General features: G+C 48.2%; 2 protein-coding genes and 1 pseudogene across 2 annotated transcripts; 1 reads left to right on the top strand and 2 right to left on the bottom strand.

Moving 5' to 3' along the window:
- Positions 1-223: 223 nt before the first annotated feature.
- LOC109783826 (uncharacterized) lies at positions 224-3,173 on the top strand. Its single transcript, XM_020342421.3, has one exon. It carries the CDS (start codon positions 2,110-2,112, stop codon positions 2,989-2,991), a length of 882 nt encoding a protein of 293 aa, XP_020198010.1. The 5' UTR covers positions 224-2,109; the 3' UTR covers positions 2,992-3,173.
- A 2,077-nt stretch (positions 3,174-5,250) lies between these two features.
- Positions 5,251-6,487, bottom strand: LOC109783836 (uncharacterized). The gene has a single exon (XM_040392058.1). It carries the CDS (start codon positions 6,355-6,357, stop codon positions 5,566-5,568), a length of 792 nt encoding a protein of 263 aa, XP_040247992.1. The 5' UTR covers positions 6,358-6,487; the 3' UTR covers positions 5,251-5,565.
- A 32-nt stretch (positions 6,488-6,519) lies between these two features.
- Positions 6,520-10,455, bottom strand: LOC120961940 (receptor-like protein 2; annotated as a pseudogene).
- Between the last annotated feature and the right edge of the window lie 11,920 nt (positions 10,456-22,375).

Below are 22,375 nucleotides of genomic sequence, written 5' to 3' on the forward strand. Positions count from 1 at the left end.
TCTTTAAAAAGAGAGGGAGTATATATGTGGCCACGCATGCACTTCTATTATACCATACCATCACTCTAATAGCATGACGAAACATGACCAGCAATGAGTACAAGTGGCATAGAGTCTCAAAACTCCAGGAAATGATGGCAAAGAAGGATGAAATTGTTCCAGGAACAGGACAATTATTCAGAATACAATGATCTAGATATATACATAGCTGCTTATATGGCAACCTCATCAGAAAAATGGACATAAAGATCTTCCCATAACCAAGCAGCACATACACTTGTTGGTCAAGACTATCACATATACAACCCATTATTCAACGAACAGGACACAATTATCCAAAATATCATAATTCATAAATAGCTGCTCATATGGCATATCCCAGTCTCAAAATTCCGCGGGCAATGATGGCGCCGAAGTGTAAAATTGTTCCAGGAACAGGACAAAAATTATCCAAATTGTTATGAGTCAAACTACAACTATATAGAGATAAGCGTAGCTGCTCAATATGGCATATTGCAGTCCCAAAACTCTTCAGAAGGATAAAGGGCCCAAAGTTGGTTAGAACCACATCATCTTCTACTCATCCATGCCCTCGAATTCGAATCTACGGCATCTCGTCTTGTTTCCCGCAGTATGCTCGATACTTAAAAGCCTCTGCATTTCGGCAGGAGGATGGTATCCATAGCGCTGCAAATAAAGAGCAATAGCCAGGGTTACTTAATAAACTTTCAACATATACAATGACCACAATACAGCAAAAAATGCCATTTACTCTGCTCTCAAGACAAGACAGTAAAAATGCAATTTACTCTGCCCTCGAGACAATACAGTAAAAATGCAATTTACTCTGCTCTCAAGAGGACAAACAATATGCGGTTATACAAAAAAAGGCATAATAGTTACAGTATCTCTAACAACAAGTTGTTTTCTGAAGAAAGCACAAGATGAAGAAACTCTTCGTCCAGAGATCCAATCGGTGACAGAACTTCCCAGGAGGAATTCAATGGCTGTCTGTCATTCATCTGTCCAAACAAGTTAGTAACTGAGAGTGGGTATGCAACAAGGCACTGGATGAACGCCTATCGTAGCACCTCAAATATTGAGTTGTTTTCTGAAGATTCAAGACGATAAACTTCATTTCAGAGATAAACTTCGTTTGGATTCTTTGTGTAAGTCTAGTCAAGGGCACATGGAACATTTGAAACATCTGCAAGCAAACAAATGGGAGAAATTCAGAAACCTCAACCACCCTTCTCCCTTTGAAGGAGCGATTTCATGCTGGGATAGCTTCAATCTGTAGCTTCTTCTCATGCATTTCATCAAACACTTGACAAACGCACCAATTGCCTTACCTTTGTCCATATCCACGAGGAATCCCACGAATAGGAAGTAGGCTATGATGATGCTGATCTCGTCGCGTGCTTGGCTTTGTGAAGGTTGGAGGCTCCATCCGTGGAGCGGTGAGCTGCAGCGGCCGAGGAAGATCAGCGATCAGCGCAGGAGGAAAGCGAGAACCCCGGCCGGCATCTCGCCGCCGCCCTTCTTCTGGTCCTCTCCGGGGTTCTTCCAGCCGCGAATCGTGCGCCGGCGCGGTAGCAGAGGTCGGCGGCCACAGGGGTCGCGATGCCGAGGTAAGAATGGCACGCGGCGGCGGGATGCAGGCACAGGCGCGCCACCGCGGGAGACGCCCTGGAGATGTTCGAGGCCTGGGGCCCAGGCCACCGACGAAGAGGAGGAGAGACCGGATACGGTGCGTCGCTGGTGGCTCCGGCGGTTGGACCACGGGCGGCGGCGGCGGTGGTCACGAGTCGAACTCGGATTGCGTGGTTTCTACGCGGCGGGGCATCGGGGTTCGATCTATATCAGCCGGGTTGCCGGGATAGATCGCACTTTTCCTTCTCCTCGATCGATCACGCGCGACGTTCTTCTGGCGACCTAACAGTCCGGGGAGCTTCTCTCGCCGACGGCGAGCAAACAATCCGGCGAGTTTCCTCTTTCTTCTCCGATCATCATTTTTGAATTTCAGCATCGCAATTGTTCTGTTTACTTGTTTCGCTTGTGCAATCACTTGGTCTTTGTGTTCTTTGCTGTGTTCTTTGTTTTGCAGAGATGGCTAGCCATGTCGCTGCGACTCTCCCGCCGCTGTTGCCTACCCCGACGCGCTGCCTCCTCCTGACGCCTCCTCCGGCGGTGTACACGGCTCGTGTGGAGCTAGACACCAAGAAGCAGCAGCCTGGACGTGCCTCGATGAGCAGAAGCTGGATCAAGGACAAGGCCGACCTTCCTGGGCGTGCTTCCCGGAGCTCCAGCTGGGCCACTGACAAGACGCTCCGTCGTGCCGGAACTTTGAACGGCGGCATCGAGCGCCTCGGCCGCGGGGATACGTCGAGGGAAAACTGGAAGAGGCCGGCCAGCCGCGCGCCATCCGTAGACCGGTTCGAGAAGAAGCCGAGGCCTCCGACTGAGATGGTGGCAGCCTCGGAGGCATCACTCCTCGCCGGCCCCGCGCCGTCGGTCGGCCTGTCGGAGAAGAAGGCAAAGCCTACGACTGAGATGGTGGCAAACTCGATGGTTGCATCCTTCGCTGGCCCTGCTCCGTCGATCGACCGGTCGGAGAAGAAAGCAAAGCCTGCGACTGAGGCAAACTCGGAGGCGGGGACACTCTTCGTTGGCCCTGTGGTGTCGGTCGACTGGTCGGAGAAGAAGGTGACGCCTCCGACCGTGATGGAGGCATCGCCCTTTGGTGGCCTCGCTCCGTCGATCAACCGGTCCGAGAAGAAGGCGACGTCTCTAACCAAGATGGAGGAGTACTCGGAGGCATCCTTCTTCGCTGGCCCGACATTCATGGTGTCGCCAGACCCGAGCGAGCTGCCCATGCCGACCTTCATCATGTCGCCGGACCCGAGCGAGCTGCCCTTGCCAACCTTCCTCTATAAGTACAAGGTGGCTAAAGTGTTAGCTAGACTAGTCGCTCCGATGCTCATTGATTAGCAAGGAGATTGAAGCTGTTTTCAGTATGTAGCTAGGTGGAGTATGCTGATCAGCAAGATTGAAGCTGTTTTCAGTATGTAGCTAGGTGGACATGATTAATACAAAAACAGCTCCACCATTTGTTCTCGAGCTTGGCACTGATCATATTTGTGATGGCGTGAAATGATGGTGTTGTACATTCTGCAAATAAGGCAAATAGGTGTGAGACAGACACGGCATACTCTGCAAAGTGCAAACAGAGACATTTTCGCAAACACCTTGAGGGCGTGAGCTGACCATGCTCTGGTCGTGGTCGAAGACGGCCAGGCACATTGGGCCGCGTGGTGACTAAGCTTTGACGTGTTGCCATCCTTTTGATGAGCTCCGTCAACTGCTTGATCGCCGTGACCCGTGCGCGTTGGAAGGGCCTGCAGCGGTGTGGTGTGGGAGAGGACAGCTGGTCTTTGCCCAGCAATTGTTCGACGAAACGCCTCGGCTGCATCAGTCGCCACAGGGCGGGCAGCCGCCAGAGCCGCGTTCCCCGACCCCGCTGACCTCCCCGCCGCGTCGGCGTACAACCGGCGGCTCTCCCCGTCGCTGCGGCCCCCGGCTCACCCGCAGGTGCGTCTCACGTCGCCCAGCGGCCAGATCTCCTCAACGCCGCCGACCGCCACTCGCCCTCCTCGCCATCTTCAAGCTCTGACCCGTGGCAGTGCATGAGCCAGCGGCCTGCGGCAGCGGTCGCTATGGCCGGCTGCTGCTGGTGCACTTCAATAGCATGCACACCAGCCTGTTGAATCAACGTCTCTCACTAACACTGCGAACTGGAATTATGCAAGTGGAAGGTGAATTTTCCGCATCTTTTACGCCAACCAAATATGATGCTATCATATACGTATGATTCAGGCCAAGTTGGAATTAGGATATTGATTGTTTGACAATATTGTTTTTTCCCGCTTATTGTAGTCGTAGGTAGAGGAGATACCAAATGTAACATCTGGTTGCACTGAGTTCGTCGAGTCCGCGTACCAAATTTTGGAAGAGGGTAAGTTCAACCAGGCATTACTACCCAACCTTGCTTGACCTGCTTGAAATCCCACAACTTATGGACACATATGTGACATGCTTTGATAGTCTTGCCTGGGATATTCGTTTTGTATTTCAAGCTGATTGATATTGCGATATGGCATTTCATTCTCATATATGCAAAAATATTAGGTTGCAGTGTTTTGTTTTTCAAATCGTTTCACTTTATTTTTCCCATTTACAGTAAGTTGCATGAAGTGTATCTTAGAGCAAGTGCAGACCTTTTCATTTTAAAGCTTACAACCTTTATCCCTACAATAGTTTGCAGTTGGAAGACAGTGTTGTGAAGCAAGCTTTTGCCTCTACCTCAGACCAACAAGCCATCTAGAATGGTCATTGTTAAATAAATAGCGGGGTCTCTGTTTGTGTAAATTTGAGATGGTGATGCTTATATTTGTTTCTGGCCTTGGCGCTCAACAATTTTATACAGGACTTATCTGACTAAAAAATGATTCTTCTTTATAACTGCATTCATACATCAAATCAACATACTGCCGCGGTTAGTACTTAATATTTAGGGGGATCGTGTTTGTGCAAAACAGATCTTGCACGCTTGGGTTTATAATTTCATGTCCTTAGAGTATTAAGTGCATAGATAGCTGACATATTTAGTCAATAATACTAGGAACTGATTAACATTGACAATGACAAACCAGTTTAACGCCATTGGCTTTCTATACTAGATTAAGCACCTTCCTATGTTTCTTGCAAAAAAAAACACCTTCCTATGTAATTCAAGGATGGTCTGATCTCCGATGCACCCTTTTATACCTTCCCTTGCTATACTATTCTACCTTTGCTAGACATTTTTCAACCTGATGTGTTATTCATGCCTAGAATATATGATTTTCTTTTTACCATGGTACATCTGCTGTCACATGATCTTCTTGATGCATATTCACGATCAAAAATAGATTTTGTGCCTACTTGCTTTCTTATGCACCATGCTGTTAGCTCGTGGGAGAATCAGTAAAAATAATTCTGAGATGAAACAGTATATGATTGTTCTGAAATTAGTGGTTCCACGGTGTCTATATCTAACTTATTTACTTTAGCAGTTCAGGAGGATGCTTTTGGGCGAGACACCCTACTTATGTAGGAAGAAATGAAGTCAGCCTGCACCAGGGCGGTACCTGACAAGTGACAACAACAGGGACACAAACTTGGTCTGATTGGCAAGGCTTCTGGTTAGCTCTTTACACATGTCAATTTAAACATCTGAAAATCAAGATTTATTTCTGGTTATCACTAAAGAGAAGTATTCTTACTAAATCAGCTTTAGCTAGGAGAGAATGGAAAGAAATGTTCTTTACCTAATCAGCTTTAGGCAGGAGAGGCTACAAAGGAGACGAAAAATGACATTTTTGTGATAAGATATCATCGGAGCGCCTCTTGTGTGCTTTCCCTGTAGATTCTCTTTGCTGGACTGCAGAGTCAAATGTTCTTATTTTCTAAACTCAATATTTATAAATATTAACCATTTGTGAGCGGTAATAACGGTTACATGGTTTAGCCAAAATGTCTAGCTAAGACTTTCTGATCATATAGGACTCCTACTACAAAGAAAACACCGAAGGCAGTCATAAAGATGGTGGCCTCACTACCAATCTGTTTTCTGGGGTCAATGGAAACTGGACTTGCTTCTGCCGAACCACAATTGTTTGCAACCATAGGGCCACAAAGTTTTGGGTTTCCACCAAAGCTAGAATCCAGAAACGTGCTAAACTGGCCCACGTTTGGAATAGTGCCTTCCAGGTCATTATTAGAAATGTTGAATCTGGAGAGGAAGTGCAGATTGTTCAATGCAGCTGGAATCTTACCAGTGAGATGATTACCAGACAAGTCGAGCATCTGCAGGTTCGTGAGGATGCAGATCTGTTCTGGTATCTCTCCAGATAATCTGTTGGAGCTCAAGTTGAGTGAAAAGAGTCCTTGTAACTGACCAATCTCCTCCGGGATCACACCAGTGAAATTATTCATGGCTAGATTAAGCACTTTAGGAAAAGCACTGGGTGTGAGGTATTGCATAAATTTGTTCTTGTTCCAAACAGGCAGCTCAAAGAAGACCTTTGGTGCAGTAGTATTGTCTGATTCTAGCATTGGCATCTCCATTAAGGCACTCGGGATTTCCCCTGAGTAGTGGTCGAGGGTGTGGTAGCTGCCATCGTGACAGCATTGACCCAATCTCACCCGACGTATCTCCTGTTTGGCTGCTTGAGTCGAGCTGGCCTGCTGCCATGTCAACGTTTTCAGTGGTGCGTCCGCTTTGTTTCGCTGCCATGGCAGCTTTTGTGCTGCCATGGCAGTCGGGTCGCTGACATACACAGAGTTGAGTGTTCCAAAAATGTTGGAGTTTTCATTGTATCAATATTGCTGCAGCTTAGACTGTCCCACATTATTACATACTTTTATATTTCCAGGAAATGGAATAGTTCTTAATTGTACATTATTTTCCCAGAGTTCCAATAATGTTTATGACTCATATCTAGAGGAGAAGCTTATTCACTGGACATGTTGCTAAACCTGAGTAGCAGCCTAATCTGAACAAAGTTGACATAAACAGGTATGTAAAGTGGACTAGTACTAGCCAAAATACCTAAATAGGACTATCTGATCATATAACACCCCTACACCAAAGAAAGCAGTGAAGGCAATCACGAAGGCCACCTTGTAATCAGTTTGTTTTCTTGACAGAATAGTGTCTGCAGGTACTTCTGCTAAACCGCATCCGTGTACGAACATAGAGTCACACAGCTTTGGGTTCCCATTGAAGCTAGACACCTCAAATGTGTTAAACTGGCCTCCAGATGGAATCGAACCTTCTAGGTCATTGTTAGAAACGTTGAATCTGGATAGGAAATGCAGATTGTTCAATGCAGCCGGGATTGTACCTGTAAGATTGTTGCTGGACAAGTCTAGCCACTGGAGGTTTGTGAGACCGCAGATTGATTGGGGGATCTGTCCTACTAAGGCATTGAGACTCAAATTGATGGAAAGGAGGGATTTCAGCTGACCAATTTCCAGCGGGATCTCACCAGTTAACATATTGTTGCTTAGATCTAGCACTTTTGGGAAACCCATTGGTAACCGGTATTGAAGTGACGGAGCCACATAAACTGGTAGTTTGCGGACCCATGGGTCCCAATGGGCTCCATTTTTCTCTGACTTCAGCATTGGCATCTGCATTAAGGCTGTTGGGATTTCCCCTGTCATGCTGTTATTTGATATGTCTAGACACAAGAGGAATTTTAGGCTGCCAATCCAGTCAGGTATCTGTCCTGTTAGTTGATTGTTTTTTAAAAACAATAGCTCCAATTTTTTTAGCTTTGATAGCCAATGAGGTATTTTTCCCAACAATGAGCAGCTTGTTATTGCTAGAACCTGAAGATTCTCAAAACCGGCAATGCTCTCATCATCTGGCATGGTCTCATTCATGAAGTTGAGCCCAATAAGAAGGATGGTGAGATTCTTGGAGCTCCCAAGTATCTGAAGTGTACTTGTGATATTTGTAAGAGTGTTGTTAGCAAGTGATAGGAATGAGAGGTACTTCAGGTTACCTATTGCTTCTGACAGCTGGCCATGGAACTTATTGGAAGATACCCGCAGCGCAATTAGATTGCTGCATGAGTAGATGCTTTCTGGAATTTTGCCACTGAAGCTGTTGTTCATAAGATCTAAATTTTTTAGATTGGGTAGGTTAGAGAAATTGACCTTGGTAAGTTCTCCGCTGAAATTGTTGCTCTTGATGTCAATGGTTATGAGATTTGTGCAGTTTGTCAGACTTGGTGGCAACTGCCCATACATGTTGTTGTTGTTTAAATGGAGTTCCTCCAACTTCTTGAGATGACCTATAGACCCCGGAATCTTGCCACTGATGCTGTTCTCTCCAAGATCAAGAGTACCAAGATTACTGAGTTAGGCAATATGTGAGCCTTGAAGTGTTCCTTGTAAACTGTTCCCGGGGAAGGAGAGGAATTCTAACAAGGTAGCATTGAAGAGTTCATCTGGGAAAGTCCCACTGAGGTTGTTGTGGCCAACCTTGAGCACTCTGAGCATGGAGCAGCTACCAAGTTCAGGGGGAATGCTCCCTCTGAATTGATTGTAACAGAGGTCAAGCACTGCCAAGGATGGCGAGCTGGCACAGAAATGAGTTGGTAGCTGCCCAGTAAAGCTGTTGTTGCTCGCATTGAGTGCAACCAGATTTTTCATCACCTGCCATGTGGAGGATGGAAACTGCCCTGTAAACAAATTGCTTGAGATGTTCAGTACCTTCATCGGCCGGGCATGGGTAGATGACAACTCATGCAGGTCTCCTCCGAGGCGGTTAAAGCTGACGTCTACGATGAGGATGCTCGTGGAGGACACCAGTTCCTGGGGTAGACCACCATATAGCAGATTGTTTGACAGGTTGAGGTACAGCAATCCAGCGAGGTTCCCAAGAGAAGGAGAGATTTGCCCCTCAAGACTCCTAGAAGCCAGCAAGACATCTGTAACAATCTCATCTGTACTGCAGGTGATCCCTTCCCACTGGCAGCAATCTGTGCCATTCCGCCATGATGCAGTGAGGCCACCGTCTTGCGAGAGCTCGGCAAGGAACTGTCGAAGGGAGTTCTCCTCCTGCTTCGTGCAGGAACTTGAAGGAGAGGCCAAGCAAATCAGCAGCACAAGAGCAAGGCCAAGGGAAGGTATGTGCAATATCTTGTTGTATGGTTTGCTGGGCAATTGAAGTGTCTTCATGGTTTTCTAGTGAAACTAGCATGGGAGCCAGAACTTATGTTGTCCCCTGACTGGATAAAGAATCAATGGAGGTATAATCATCAAAGAGTACGAGGGGAAATAATGAAGCAGATCTTGCTCCCATTTGGCATGTTCTTTGTAGTTTTAGTCGCCACAAAGAAATTTAGGTCAATAAAATTGGATTCTACACAACTGCCCCCAGCTCACCAGGCAGCTTGCTAGTTCGCACTGATGTTTAACTATTTCACTATTGGTTGCCTGCTATAATCTACTAACAAGTTGCCCAATCTTCCTGAATACCTTACCTTACAAAAAATTGATTTCTAGATTGGGTAGTCATCCTTGACTTGGTCTTTACTGAATTTTCAGAACATGCCTTAGTTTACTTGACCTGACATCACTTTGCTTACTGGCTCCAGTAAACAAATCTAACCACTTCCCACTGGTAGACCAAAAAGATCACTTCTTGACGCAAGGCACATGCCTTTTGGTGAGCAGGAAAATGTGTGTTTTAAAAAAGATTCATCAAAGGCTGGTTCATGACTTGGCTCTGATGATGCTCGGGACAGAACCATGTATTAATTATATAGTTTAGTACTCCCTCCGTTCTGAATTATAAGATGTTCTAACTTTTTTCTGAATCGGATCGGATGCATATAGACGTGTTTTAGTGTGTTTGTTCACCCATTTCAGTTTGTATGTAGTCCATATTGAAATATCCAAAACCGTCTTATAATTCAGAACAGAGCTGATACTTCAGTTCAACAGTTTTAGCTTTTCGATGATGATGTGCTGATGCTTGTAGTAGGTGTGGATGCATCATATCAGTAGTACTTTTTAGATGCTGCACTCTATTGGATTTCCCCGAAGGAACCGATGATGATGTGCTGATGCTTGTAGTAGGTGTGGATGCATCATATCAGTAGTACTTTTTAGATGCTGCACTCTATTGGATTTCCCCGAAGGAACCATGCTCGGTCTTTGTTGGCTTTATTAATTTAAAGCCGGCCGCTGCGTGTGCCTGTTTCTAAAAAAGAAAGAAGAAAAGGGGCCATGCTGCATCATTGATAAGTATACATGTGGTTAATGATTTTCCCCTTCTAATTGAGAAAAAATAAACAAAAAATTGCCGCTACTCTACATAATTAAGGCTTTCAGAAACTACAGAGTTAGCATTGCATTCCTTTGTTCTTTTTTTTTTTGTACCACCGACCTCTCTGTTTTGTGCTGTCTGGTGCAGGATCAGTATCAGTACATGTTATTTATCAGGTACAGTGCCTGAAGTTGTATTTGGGATCAAGCGTGTATTTCAACACGTTGATGGGTTGGGTTGATTTGGCGCATAAGTTCTTCAAGTGTGTCTTTGGTGCAGTCTCTGCAACGTGTCTTCTCGAAATAGGCTTTCGCCCCGCTTTATAGATAAAGCATACGTCCATACAACCAAGTCTCAACCATAGTCATAAAAGGAAACTGCTGGGGCCACAGCACAAACACGCCCAAACGAAAGAAGAAGAAACATAAAAAGGCCGAGCCGACGCGCGGAAGGCAGCAGAGCGGCCAGGTAGAGCTGAAGCCGGTCACGATCTCTCGGCCTAGCGAGCGGATGCTAGTGCTGCAAGAAGGCAAGAAATTTGAAGAACAAGTCAGAAGCACGCCGCAGGAACACCCGCTCAATCACCATCTTATTGCGAGTAGTCCAAAGAGTCCACATCATAGCCGCGAAGATAAGCCAGAACAGTCGGCGCTTACAGCCAACCTGAGTGGCCCTTACCTATAGAAACTCTGCAAGGTCATGGGCCTCCCACTCCGGTCCCAGAGCCTCACGAACAAAGCACCAAAGTGTTGTGCTGCTACACACGAGAACAAAATGTGCGTTCCCGTTTCCGGGACGAGGCAAAGGGGGCAAAGGCCATTGCCCGGACCATGGCGTTTCAGCACCTTGGTCCCCGAAGGTAAACGATCTCTGAGAAGCTGCCACACGAAAATCTTGATCTTCAGGGGCATCGGCGCCTTCCACAATGGGGATAACCACTAGAGAACCGGCAGCCGGCATAGCGCCTGATAAGCGGAACTTACGGAGAATTCTCCCGAAGGAGAAAGACTCCAAGAAACAGTGTCAGGATCCTGGGACAGAGGAAGAGGGACTACTTCCCTCAAGTCTGCCCATTCATGCACCTCAGCTGGTCCGAATGAGCGGCAGAACGCAATGTTCCATCCCTCATCCAAAGCAGCCGCAGAAACAAGAACAGCCAGGTCGTCACAAATCGCAAAGAGCCTCGGAAACCGCATGCGGAGAGGCTCCCCATCAAGCCAGGGGTCCAACCAAAACTGGGTCCCAGATCCATTACCAACCGAGAACCGCAAACCCAGCCTAATCTCATCCTTGATGGCCTGGACAGATTTCCAAAACTGGGACCCAGCCGAGTGCGAGCAAGCCAAGAGGGGCTGGCCCTGTAGGTACTTGGACTCAATCAGCTGCAGCCACAAACCTCCATCTCCCCGCAAGATCCGCCAAACCCAACGAAGCATGAGCGCCACGTTCATACGGCGAGACGCAGGGATGCCCAACCCACCTTGGTCCTTTGGCAAGCAGATGTCAGCCCATTTCACCATATGATACTTAGGCCGACCATCCCCTGCCTGCCAGAAGAACCTAGCCAACTCCTTGTCAAAGGAACTATGCACACCCTCGGGCAAGATGTACATCCCCATCATATACATGGGGAGGCTGGCAAGGTTAGAGCTAATGAGGACAGTTTTGCTTCCTTTAGATGTGAACCTACCACACCAGGGCTCCGCACGGGACGCTACTCGTCCCACAAGCAGATCATACCCACTCACCAAAATCCTGGACTCAGCCAGCGGCATCCCCAAGTAAGATATGGGGAATGAAGCCAACCTACAATTGAGGTTATCCGCGATCCTGTGCTGCTCAGCCTCCGAGTAGCCAAGAACCACAACCTCGCTCTTATCAAAGTTAATCTTAAGTCCAGAAATTTCCTCAAAGCAGAGCAAAAGGAACTTAAGATTAACAATGTCCGAGTCCGAACCTTCCACCATAATCATGGTGTCATCCGCATGCAGTACACAAAACTGTGACCGAGACCCAACTATCTTGCCCACAGCCACAGGTGATCCCTTGCCAGTTCCCACTCGCAGCAACCTGTGCCATCCTACTCTGCAAAGTTTAGCACATTCGAACAGAGACATTCTCGCAAAGTGCAAACAGAAACGACATACTACGCTAGGAAGTGGCTCAATGTCAAACTGCCACAACTACATCCGAGTACCTGGTGCAAGGATATTCTGTGTGACACACGCATCGATGAGGGAGACCGGGCGAATGTGGGCAATATGGACTTCCGGCAACAACATAACACATGACAGAGAGAGTCTGAATCCCGGCCAGTCCTTGAAGCGAATCAGAGAAGCTCTAATGCTGTTAGAGCTCCTGGTTGAACATACCAGGATTCTGCCTGGTTATGGTTGGAGACCGCCTGACCCAGAATGGATAAAAATAAACACGGATGCAAGCATTTCGCTGACTGAAAACAGAAGTGGAGCGGGTGGTCTAGCAAGAACTCCCTCCGCCTTTGTTGCTGCCTGGAGTAAGCTGCATCATAATGTCACGGATCCGCTTATTGCAGAAGCTCTGGCTCTTCGAGGCGGAGTAATTTTCGGCAAATTTCGGGGTTTTCCGCGTGTGGTGTTTGAAGTAGATTGCTTGGAGTTGGTACAACTCTGGAACTCACGACAATTTTCGCGCTCTGTTATAGCGCCTATTCTTCTCGAAATTGAAGGGCTAGCCTCAACTTTTCTTAGTTTTGATGTTCAACATGTAATGAGACAAGCCAACAATTCAGCGCACCTATGTGCAAAGCATGCAAGCACACTGGGCGTGACTGATTGCTGGATGAACTCTCCTCCCGGTTTCCTCATGACGAGCCTGCTGGCTGATCGCGCTGGAGCTGGAAATGATTGAATAAAGCTATATGATTCCCGCAAAAAAAAAGTGGAAACAGAGGCATTCTTGCAAACATCTTCAGGGCGTAGTCGCCTCAGACATGCTCTGGTCGTGGTCGAAGACGGCCAGTCTCCTTGGGCCGCGTGATGACTAGCTTTGACAAGGAGCTCCGTCAACTACTTGATCGCCTCGGCTGCATATCTGTCTCTCCCCCTCCGGCGGTACTGATCCGACGCCCTAGCATCTGTCGCCGCAGGGCGGGCAGCCGCCGGAGCTGCGTTCCCCGACCCCGCTGACTTTCCCGTCGGCTCTCCCCGTCGCTGCGTCCCCGGGCTCACCCACAGGTGCGTCTCACGTCGCCCAGCGGCCAGATCCCCCCGACGCGGCTCGGCGACAGTGGATCCGGCGGCGGCGTGGCCCCTTGGGTGGCGCGGTGCCGGGTGGCGAGGTGGCGGCGGGGGGGGGGGGCATCGCGGTGGCTTGGGCCCCATCTGGGTCTGGGCGGGCCTGGCTGGGGCTCCTCTGCGGCGTCTCCGGCGGACGGCGGGGCGACTCGTGCGGGGAGTGGCGGCGACGGCGGCTCGTGTACTGCAGCGCGGCGACGGGGGCTTCACGAGCCCGTTTCCGGCTTGGCCGGGCACATCTGGGCCTTCAGCGCGGGGGCGAGACATGGTTTCGGGGGGGGGGGGGGCTGGAGCCGGCACGAGCGCCGGTCGTGGCCATGGGCCACTTCTCCGCCTCCCCTTTCCCCTGGTCGATTAGGTGGCGGGTGCCTGGTTTGCCCCTGTTGCTACGTCCGGCCGGTTCCTGCCATGGGCGGTAGAGGCCGTCCCCTCCCGCGTGGCTGCTGTTGCTGCCGCTCCTCGTTCCTGGTTACCTCCTCTGTTCCTGCCGGTCTCGCTTCGTTTGCCACGGTGAGACAGCGATGGGGACTGCACGGCCGTGGTGGCGCATGTTGGTGGGCGGCGTGTTTGGTGGCGCGCGATGGATCGTCTGGGGTCATGGGTGGTTGGTGGTCAGGAGAAATCCTTGTCGGCTTGTCCGGCACCGACGCGGTGACGCCTGTGGGCGCCGCCATGCCTTCCTGAAGGGCGTCGGGTTTACCCCTTCCCCTGCACCCCTCTGCGTACCGGGGGAAACCCAAGGACTTGTCCGGGCAGCAGCATCATCGGCGTCGCGATCCTTCTTGAAGGTGTTGCTTGGTATGCGGCGGTCTGGAGCGCTTGGAGTGTGGTGGAATTCTCCGGTGGGCGCAGCGGTTGCGGGTCTCCTTCGTTTTCGTTGATCCGTCGCTGTTCGCACTGTTTCTTTTTCTGTTTTCTCTTTTGTTTCTTTTGGGCGTGACTGTGCTGCTTTCGGCCCAGCACCTATCGTTGACTGTATCGGTGATGATTGCTTTGTAATACAAAGCGGGGGGAAACCCTTTTTCGTGATCCCCCCGATGCCGCCGGCCATCATCAAGCTCTGACCCCATGGCAGGGCACCTCAACCTGGGGGTCGACGAGCCAGCGCTGCTGCTGCTAAGAGCCTGGCCCACCAGACACCAAGTCTGTTGAATCAATGTCTCTCACACTAACACTGCGAAATGGAATTATGCAAGTGGAAGGTGAATTTTCCACCAGCTGCTCATATATGATTCAGGCCATGTTGGAAGTAGGATATGGATTGTTTCACAATACTGTTTTTTCCTGCTTATCGTAGGTAGAGGAGATACCAAATGTAACATCTGGTTGCACTGAGTTTGTCGAGTCCGCTCAGCAAATTTTGGAACAGGGGAAGCTTAACCAGGCATTACTAGCCAACCGCAGTACCTTGCTTGACCTGCTTGAAATCCCACAACATATGCACACATACATGACATGCTTTGATAGTCTTGCCTGCGATATTTGTTTTGTATCTGAAGCTGATTGATATTGCTGATATGACATTTCGTTCTTATATATGCAAAAAAAAAGGTTGCCGTGTTTTTTTCCAAACCATTTTATTTTATTTTTACCATTTACAGTAAGTTGCATGAAGTGTATCTTAGAACAAGTGCAAACCTTTTCATTTTAGAGCTTACAACCTTTATGTCTAAAATAGTTTGGTTGTGGTTGGAAGGTAGTGTTGTAAAGCAAGCTTTGGCCTCTACCTCAGGCCAACAAGCCAACTAGAATGGTCATTGTTCAAAAAATAATAAGGTCTATGTATGTGTAATTTTGAGACGGTGATGCTTATATATGCCAATCGGAGTCCGAATACCCTACATGCTTGAAGTTTGCTCCTCTTGGTACCATAAGCCAAAGTTTGGGGTATGAGCCAAATATCGAAAGATTCGCTTGACCGCCACAAAGTGGTTTTCCTTAGGTGCGGCTTGAAATCATGCACAAATTCCCACACTCAACATGATATCCGGTCTAGATGCACAAAGGTAAAGCAAGGATCCAATCATGGAACGATATACCTTTTGATCCACCGCTTTACCATTGGGATCAATGTCAAGTTGGCACTTGGTGGGCATTGGAGTGGAAGCCGGCTTGACATCACTTAGCTTGAATCTCTTGAGCATGTCTTGAGTGTATTTGGCTTGGTTGATGAAGGTTCCTTCTCTTCTTTGCTTCACTTCAAAACCGAGAAAGAACTTCAACTCTCCCATGGAAGACATCTTGAACTTTGAGGTCATGAGTGCGGCAAATTCCTCATTGAAAGCTTTGTTAGGGGAACCAAAGATAATGTCATCAACATATAGTTGGCACACAAACAACTCCCCTTTGACCTTCTTAGTAAAAAGAGTGGGATCGATTAGCCCAACTTCAAACCCACGATCTTGTAACAACTCGGTAAGGTGGTCATACCACGCACGTGAGGCTTGTTTAAGGCCATAGAGTGCCTTATCGAGTTGATACACATGATCGGGAAAGTACGGATCCTCGAACCCGGGGGGTTGCTTGACGTAAACCAACTCATTAATAGGACCATTAAGAAAAGCATTCTTCACATCCATTTGTTGCAACTTAAAGTTATGATGAGAAGCATAAGCAATCAACAAACGAATGGATTCAAGGCGAGCAACGGAAGCAAAGGTTTCACCGTAGTCGATACCCTCGACTTGGGAGTAGCCTTGTGCCACCAATCTTGCCTTGTTGCGAATGATGGTCCCATGAGCATCTTGCTTGTTCTTGAATATCCACTTGGTTCCAATGACATTGTGGTTCCCCGTTGGCCTTGGCACCAATCTCCACACCTTGTTGTACTCGAAGTTGTTGAGTTCTTCATGCATGGCATTAAGCCAATCCGGATCTTCGAGTGCTTCATATACCTTTTGGGGTTTAATACAAGAGACAAACGCGTGATGTTCACAATAGTTTGCCAATTGTCTATGAGTGCTTACCCCCTTTTGAATGCTTCCAAGCACATTCTTCATGAGATGACCCTTGGTGGAGAGCTTGGATGCAATCTTGGCGGCACGACGCTCTAATTCCTCCTCGGTGGTGGGTTGAGGAGCGGTCACTTGATCATCTTGAGCGCCGTCTTGAGCTTGTTCTTGATCTTGAACTTGCTCGGAAGAGAACTTGACCTTGGGCATCACTTGATGTGTCAACACCGTCTTGAGCATGATCTTGCCCTTGGTCTTGTTCATGAGGTTGAGGGCCTTCACTTTGTTCTTCGGAAGCGAGTGGGCCTTGAGTTGGTGATGGCTCCACTTGAGTGGAGCATTGTTCTTCTCCTTCGGCCACAAGGGGTTCCTCAATGGGTAGGATAAAACCAACACCCATTCTTCTTATGGCTTGAGGAGGAATTTCATCACCTACATCACAAGTGCCACTTTGCTCCACTTGGGAGCCGTTATTCTCATCAAACTCCACGTTACACGTCTCCTCAATAAGTCCCGTGGATTTATTGAGGACACGGTAAGCATGAGAGTTTGTAGCATAACCAACAAATATGCCCTCATAAGCTCTAGCCTCAAATTTAGACAACCGAACACCTTTCTTGAGAATGAAACACTTACACCCGAACATCCGAAAGTACTTGAGGTTGGGCTTGTTACCGGTGAGTATCTCATATGGAGTCTTGTTCAAGCCCTTGCGGAGGTAGAGCCAATTGGATGCATGACACATGGTGTTGATGGCTTCGGCCCAAAAGTTGTATGGAGACTTGAACTCCGCCATCATGGTCCTTGCCGCATCCATCAACGTCCGGTTCTTCCTCTTCGCAACATCGTTTTGTTGGGGGTGTAAGGTGCGGAATATTGATGCTTGATCCCCTCATCACTAAGAAACTCGTCCAAGGTGTAGCTCTTGAACTCGGTGCCGTTGTCACTTCTTATTGTCAATATCTTTGCATTGTGTTGACGTTGGGCTTCATTTGCAAAGTCAATGACGGTTTGTTGGGTCTCGCTCTTCCTCTTGAAGAAATACACCCAAGTGTATCTTGAATAGTCATCCACAATCACCAAGCAATACTTCCTACCCACAAGACTATCAAAGGATGGAGGCCCAAAGAGATCCAAGTGAAGGAGCTCCAAAGGCCTCTTCGAGTAAATGATAGTCGTGGGAGGGTGAGCCTTCTCATGAAGCTTTCCTTCGATACAAGCACTGCAAGCACGATCTTTAGCAAAACTAACATTCGTTAGTCCACAGACATGGTCCCCCTTGAGAAGACTTTGCAAAGATCTCATATTGACATGGGCTAAACGGAGATGCCAAAGCCATCCCACGTCAACTTTAACCATTAGGCATGTCGCGGTCTTAGTGGGCCGCTCCGAAAAGTTAATCACATATAGACCGTTCTCGACATGCCCAACAAAGGCTACTTTAAGAGTCTTGCTCCATAAGAGGGCCACGGTATCAATATCAAAGAAAGTGGCAAAGCCCATGATTGCAAGTTGACGAACGGAAAGTAAATTGTATGCAAGGGACTCAACAAGCATGACCTTCTCGATCGTGAGATCATGAGAAATGACAACCTTGTCGAGTCCCAATACCTTAGAGGACGAGACATCACCCCACTCGACATTGGTGGGCATAGATGGAATCTTGTGCACGTCCACCACCAAGTCCTTGCTTCCGGTCATATGATTTGTAGCTCCACTATCGAGCAACCATGATCCCCCACCGGAAGCAAACACCTACAAGAGATCAATGCTTGGTTTTAGGTACCCATTTTGTAATGGGTCCTTTGATGTTAGTAACAAGGGTCTTAGGAACCCAAATAGACCATTCAATATACTCATGAGGAGAACCAACAAATTTGGCATAAACATGCCCATCACTAGCACGACATAACACATAAGAAGGGTTAAAGTCGCCGGCTTTGTTGGGAGGGGTGGCATTGCCCTTCTTGACACCGCCACCCTTCGCATTGTTCTTCTTCTCTTTGGAAGCACCCTCTCCCTCCTTCACAAAAGTTTGCTTGAGAGGAGGAGGTCGTTTGTTCTTGTCATTCTTCTTCTTGTTCTTAGGCTTGGGTGCGAACCCAATCCCCTCCTTGGCCACAACTTCCTTTTGATTGCTCAAAAGGTCGTTGAGGTTCTTCTCACCTTGTATGCATGACACAAGGCCTTTCTCAAGTTGCTCCTTGAACTTAGCATTCTCCTCAACAAGATGCACATGCTCACAACAAGGATTAGTAGCATTTGCATTATCAATTAACAACATATGAGGAAAGGTGGCTTTCTCCTTGGTTAGCTTCACTTGGAGTTGATCATGAGACTCCTTGAGGCTAGCATGAACACCCTTCAAGACTTTGTGAGCCTTGTCGAGAATGTCAAAGTCCTCTTTGAGTCTAGCAAGATCAACTCCAAGCTTTGCCTTCTCGGAGTTTAGCACACGAGAAACAACAAGAGCATGATCAAGGTCTTTCTTTAACTTAGCATGATCATCGTTGTGTGACTCCTTAAGAGCCAAACGAAGACCATGCTCTTTGTCAAGAGCATTGGAAAGATCCGAAATCTCATCGGCATAGTCACGACTATGCCCCTCCATCTTAGAGATGGTATCTTCGTGAGCCTCGATCATGTCATTGGCTTCACCAAGTTGTTCCAAGAGAGCAACAAAGTGCTTCTTGGATTTACCCTTGAGTTTACCCATAAAGGTCTCAAACTCATTCTCCTCCACATTTGTCCCCTCATGTTCATCAATGCTATCCGAAGAAGGATGATTAATGATGGTAGTTTTGATGTTGGGGGTTACCTTGTTGGTGGCTTTAGCCATGAGGCACTTGGCGGTGATGTTCTCATTGGGTGAGTCAAAGAGAGACACTCGTGGAGTCGTCGCAATGGCAACGGAGGCCATGGCAACCGACTCACCATCTTCATCATCGTCATCATCCTCATTGTACTCTTCTTGTACCACCAATGCCTTGGGAGGAGTCTTCTTGGTGAAGTTGCTCTTGTTAGGGAACGACTTGGCCTTGTCCTTTCGGATGAGCTTGCCACCATTGTCTTCTCTCTTCTCATAAGGGCACTCCGCAACAAAGTGGCTCACATTGCCACAATTGAAGCAAGTCCTCACTCGTTGCTTGCCCTTTGCGCCACTTGAATTGTTCTTGTTGAAGTTGGGCCTTGAGTTCTTCTTGCTCCAAAATTGCCTTGAAGCAAGCGTCATGTGTTCATGATAGGCATACTTCGTATCTTCGAGGTTGCTCTCCTCTTCTTCCTCCTCATCCTCTTCCTCCATACTAACCTTGGCCTTTAGAGCAAGGTTGGGCTTCTTAACTCTTTGAGAGCGAAGTACCGCATTGTCGGCGGTCTTGTCCAAGATGCTCATAGCAACGAACTCATCCAACACTTCACTTGAGGACAAGGTGTGGAAGTCCGGCCTTTGACGAATGACGGAGGACATGGCTTTGTGGTAGGGCATCATTGCTTTGAGGAATTTGCGTTTGATCCAATTGTCATCTGTATCCTTACTTCCATGATCTCGGAGAGAGACCGCGAGTTTAGTTACCCTCCGATAAAGCTCACGAGGTTCTTCATCTTCTTTCATTGCAAACTCATCGGCCTCATCTTGCACCACTTCATAGTTGGAGTGTTGAATGCTTGCGCTTCCCCGATAGAGGGAAACCACTTGGTGCCAAGCATCTTTGGCCATGGAGTAGGGCCGGAGATGAGGAAGATCTTCGGGTGGGATTGCTTCTTGGATGATGAAGAGAGCATTCTCATTGAATTGATTGTCCACGGCTTCTCTAGGAGAGAAGTTACTTCGATCATGCGGATAGAAACCTTCTTCAATGATTCTCCAAAGGTTAGTGTTCACATGATTTAAATGACGCTTAAAACGATAGACCCAAGAATCAAATTCTACATTCTTCTCAATCTTAGGGGCCGGGCCGGCATGATTCAAATGAGTGGAAGGAAGCGGTCCACCATAGACAAGTGGAGGTTCCACATGGGCAAAGATACCGGTGCCATTTTTACCACTAGAAGAAGGGGCTTTCTCACTAGTAGCTTCCCCCTTGTCGGAGTTAGCATCCGTCACCTTGTTGGCGGGATCACCCACTTTCAACGGTGCGGTGGAAAGTTTAAGCCCTTCTAAGAATTTATTACACATGCTTTCGACCTCGGTCGTCATGGAGGTTTTCAATGTGTCCAATGCCACATTGAATTCCTCACGAGAGACCGCGATTCCCCCATCTCCCGTAGAAGAGACCGGATTCGCACCGGAGTGCTCCTCCACACCTTCTACGACGTCAACCATATTTTTCGGACGGTAAAGTCCTTAATAAAGAGACGAGGCTCTGATACCAATTGAAAGGATCGATATAGTTGACTAGAGGGGGGGTGAATAGGCAACTAACAATTTTTAGCTTTTCTTTACCAATTTAAACTTTGCATCAAAGTAGGTTGTCTAGATATGCAACTAGGTGAGCAACCTATATGATGCAACAACAATAAGCACACAAGCAAGCAAGAGATATAGCACAAATAAGCTTGCACAAGTAAAGGCACGAGATAACCAAGAGTGGAGCCGGTGAAGACGAGGATGTGTTACCGAAGTTCCTTCCCTTTGAGGGGAAGTACGTCTCCGTTGGAGCGGTGTGGAGGCACAATGCTCCCCAAGAAGCCACTAGGGCCATCGTGTTCTCCTCACGCCCTCACATAATGCGAGATGCCGTGATTCCACTATTGGTGCCTTTGGAGGCGGCGACCGAACCTTTACAAACAAGGTTGGGGCAATCTCCACAACTTAATTGGAGGCTCCCAACGAACCACGAAGCTTCACCACAATGGACTATGGCTCCGCGGTGACCTCAACCGTCTAGGCTAGGGTGCTCAAACACCCAAGAGTAACAAGATCCGCAAGGGATTAGTGGGGGGAATCAAATTTCTCTTGGTGGAAGTGTAGATCGGGGCCTTCTCAACCACTCCCGAGCAAATCAACAAGTTTGATTGGCTAGGGAGTGAGATCGGGCGAAAATGGAGCTTGGAGCAACAATGGAGCTTAGGGTTTTAAGAGGTAAGCAACTCGGGGAAGAAGACACCCCTTATATAGTGGAGAGACAAATCCAACCGTTATCCACCAATCCATTCTGCGCAGCACGGTACTACCGCGCCGGAGCAGCGGTACTACCGCCGGCACAAGCGGTACTACCGCGGGGCCATACGGTACTACCGCTCGAATAGCACAGACCTGGCCAGCCCAACCGCACTGAAGCGGAGAGCGGTAGAACCGCACAAGCGGTACTACCGCATCACCTTGCGGTACGACCGCAAGGCAGGGAAGGTCTAGAGAACGGGGAGGCACGGACATAAAAAATTACATCCGTAGCAACTTCCACTGAGTTGGAGACGATGCAAAAATCCGACACAGTAGTACAGCTGGAGGAGCGGTACTACCGCGTGGTGGCTGAGCCAGGCCAGGGCGCGCGGTACTACCGCGCACAGGGTGCGGTACTACCGCGGAGGGCGCGGATGTAAAAAATTACATCCGCCCCTACTACCGCAGCGCAGCGGCACTTGGCCAGGGGGCTCGCGGTACTACCGCGCACAGGGTGCGGTACTACCGCGGAGGGCGCGGATGTAAAAAAATTACATCCGCCCCTACTACTGCAGCGCAGCGGCACTTGGCCTGGGGGCCACGGTACTACAGCTCCTGAGGACCGGTACTACCGTGGGCACCTGCGGTACTACCGCACCGAGGTCCGGTACTACCGCGAGTGCCTGCGGTACTACCGCTCCCAGGAGCAGTACTACCGCAAGCCCAGTATCAGCAACCAAGACAGAATGCATAGAGGATAAAACGGAGGATGCTCCAAAGTGCCAGAGGAAAGGCGGTGCAAAGGATGAGAACGTGTACATGATGATTCCACCCGAACCTTTCCAAAGCGGACCCCCTCTTAATAGTACGGCTTTCCTACGACTCAAATCCACTGGAAAGAAACGTAGAAAAACGCCGTCTTCAATAGTCTTCGAGGGGCACCAAACCGTCTTGTGCCTAGCGATAAAACGTCTGAGAAGCTCAAAGCACACGATTAGTTCGCAAAAGCATTGTCATCAATCACCAAAACACTTTAGGGATAAATATGCCCTTACAGTGGGAGAATCAGTAAAAATAATTCTGACATGAAACAGTATATGATTGTTTTGAAATTAGTGGTTCCATGGTGTCTATATCTAACTTATTTACTTTAGCAGTT

This window comes from Aegilops tauschii, chromosome 6, assembly GCF_002575655.3.
Source record: "Aegilops tauschii subsp. strangulata cultivar AL8/78 chromosome 6, Aet v6.0, whole genome shotgun sequence".
NCBI lineage: Eukaryota > Viridiplantae > Streptophyta > Magnoliopsida > Poales > Poaceae > Aegilops > Aegilops tauschii.

What these genes read in the sequence shown, in the direction of transcription:
- LOC109783836 (XM_040392058.1), bottom strand. Translation starts at nt 6,357, where the DNA reads ATGGCAGCACAAAAGCTGCCATGGCAGCGAAACAAAGCGGACGCACCA.
- LOC109783826 (XM_020342421.3), top strand. Translation starts at nt 2,110, where the DNA reads ATGGCTAGCCATGTCGCTGCGACTCTCCCGCCGCTGTTGCCTACCCCG.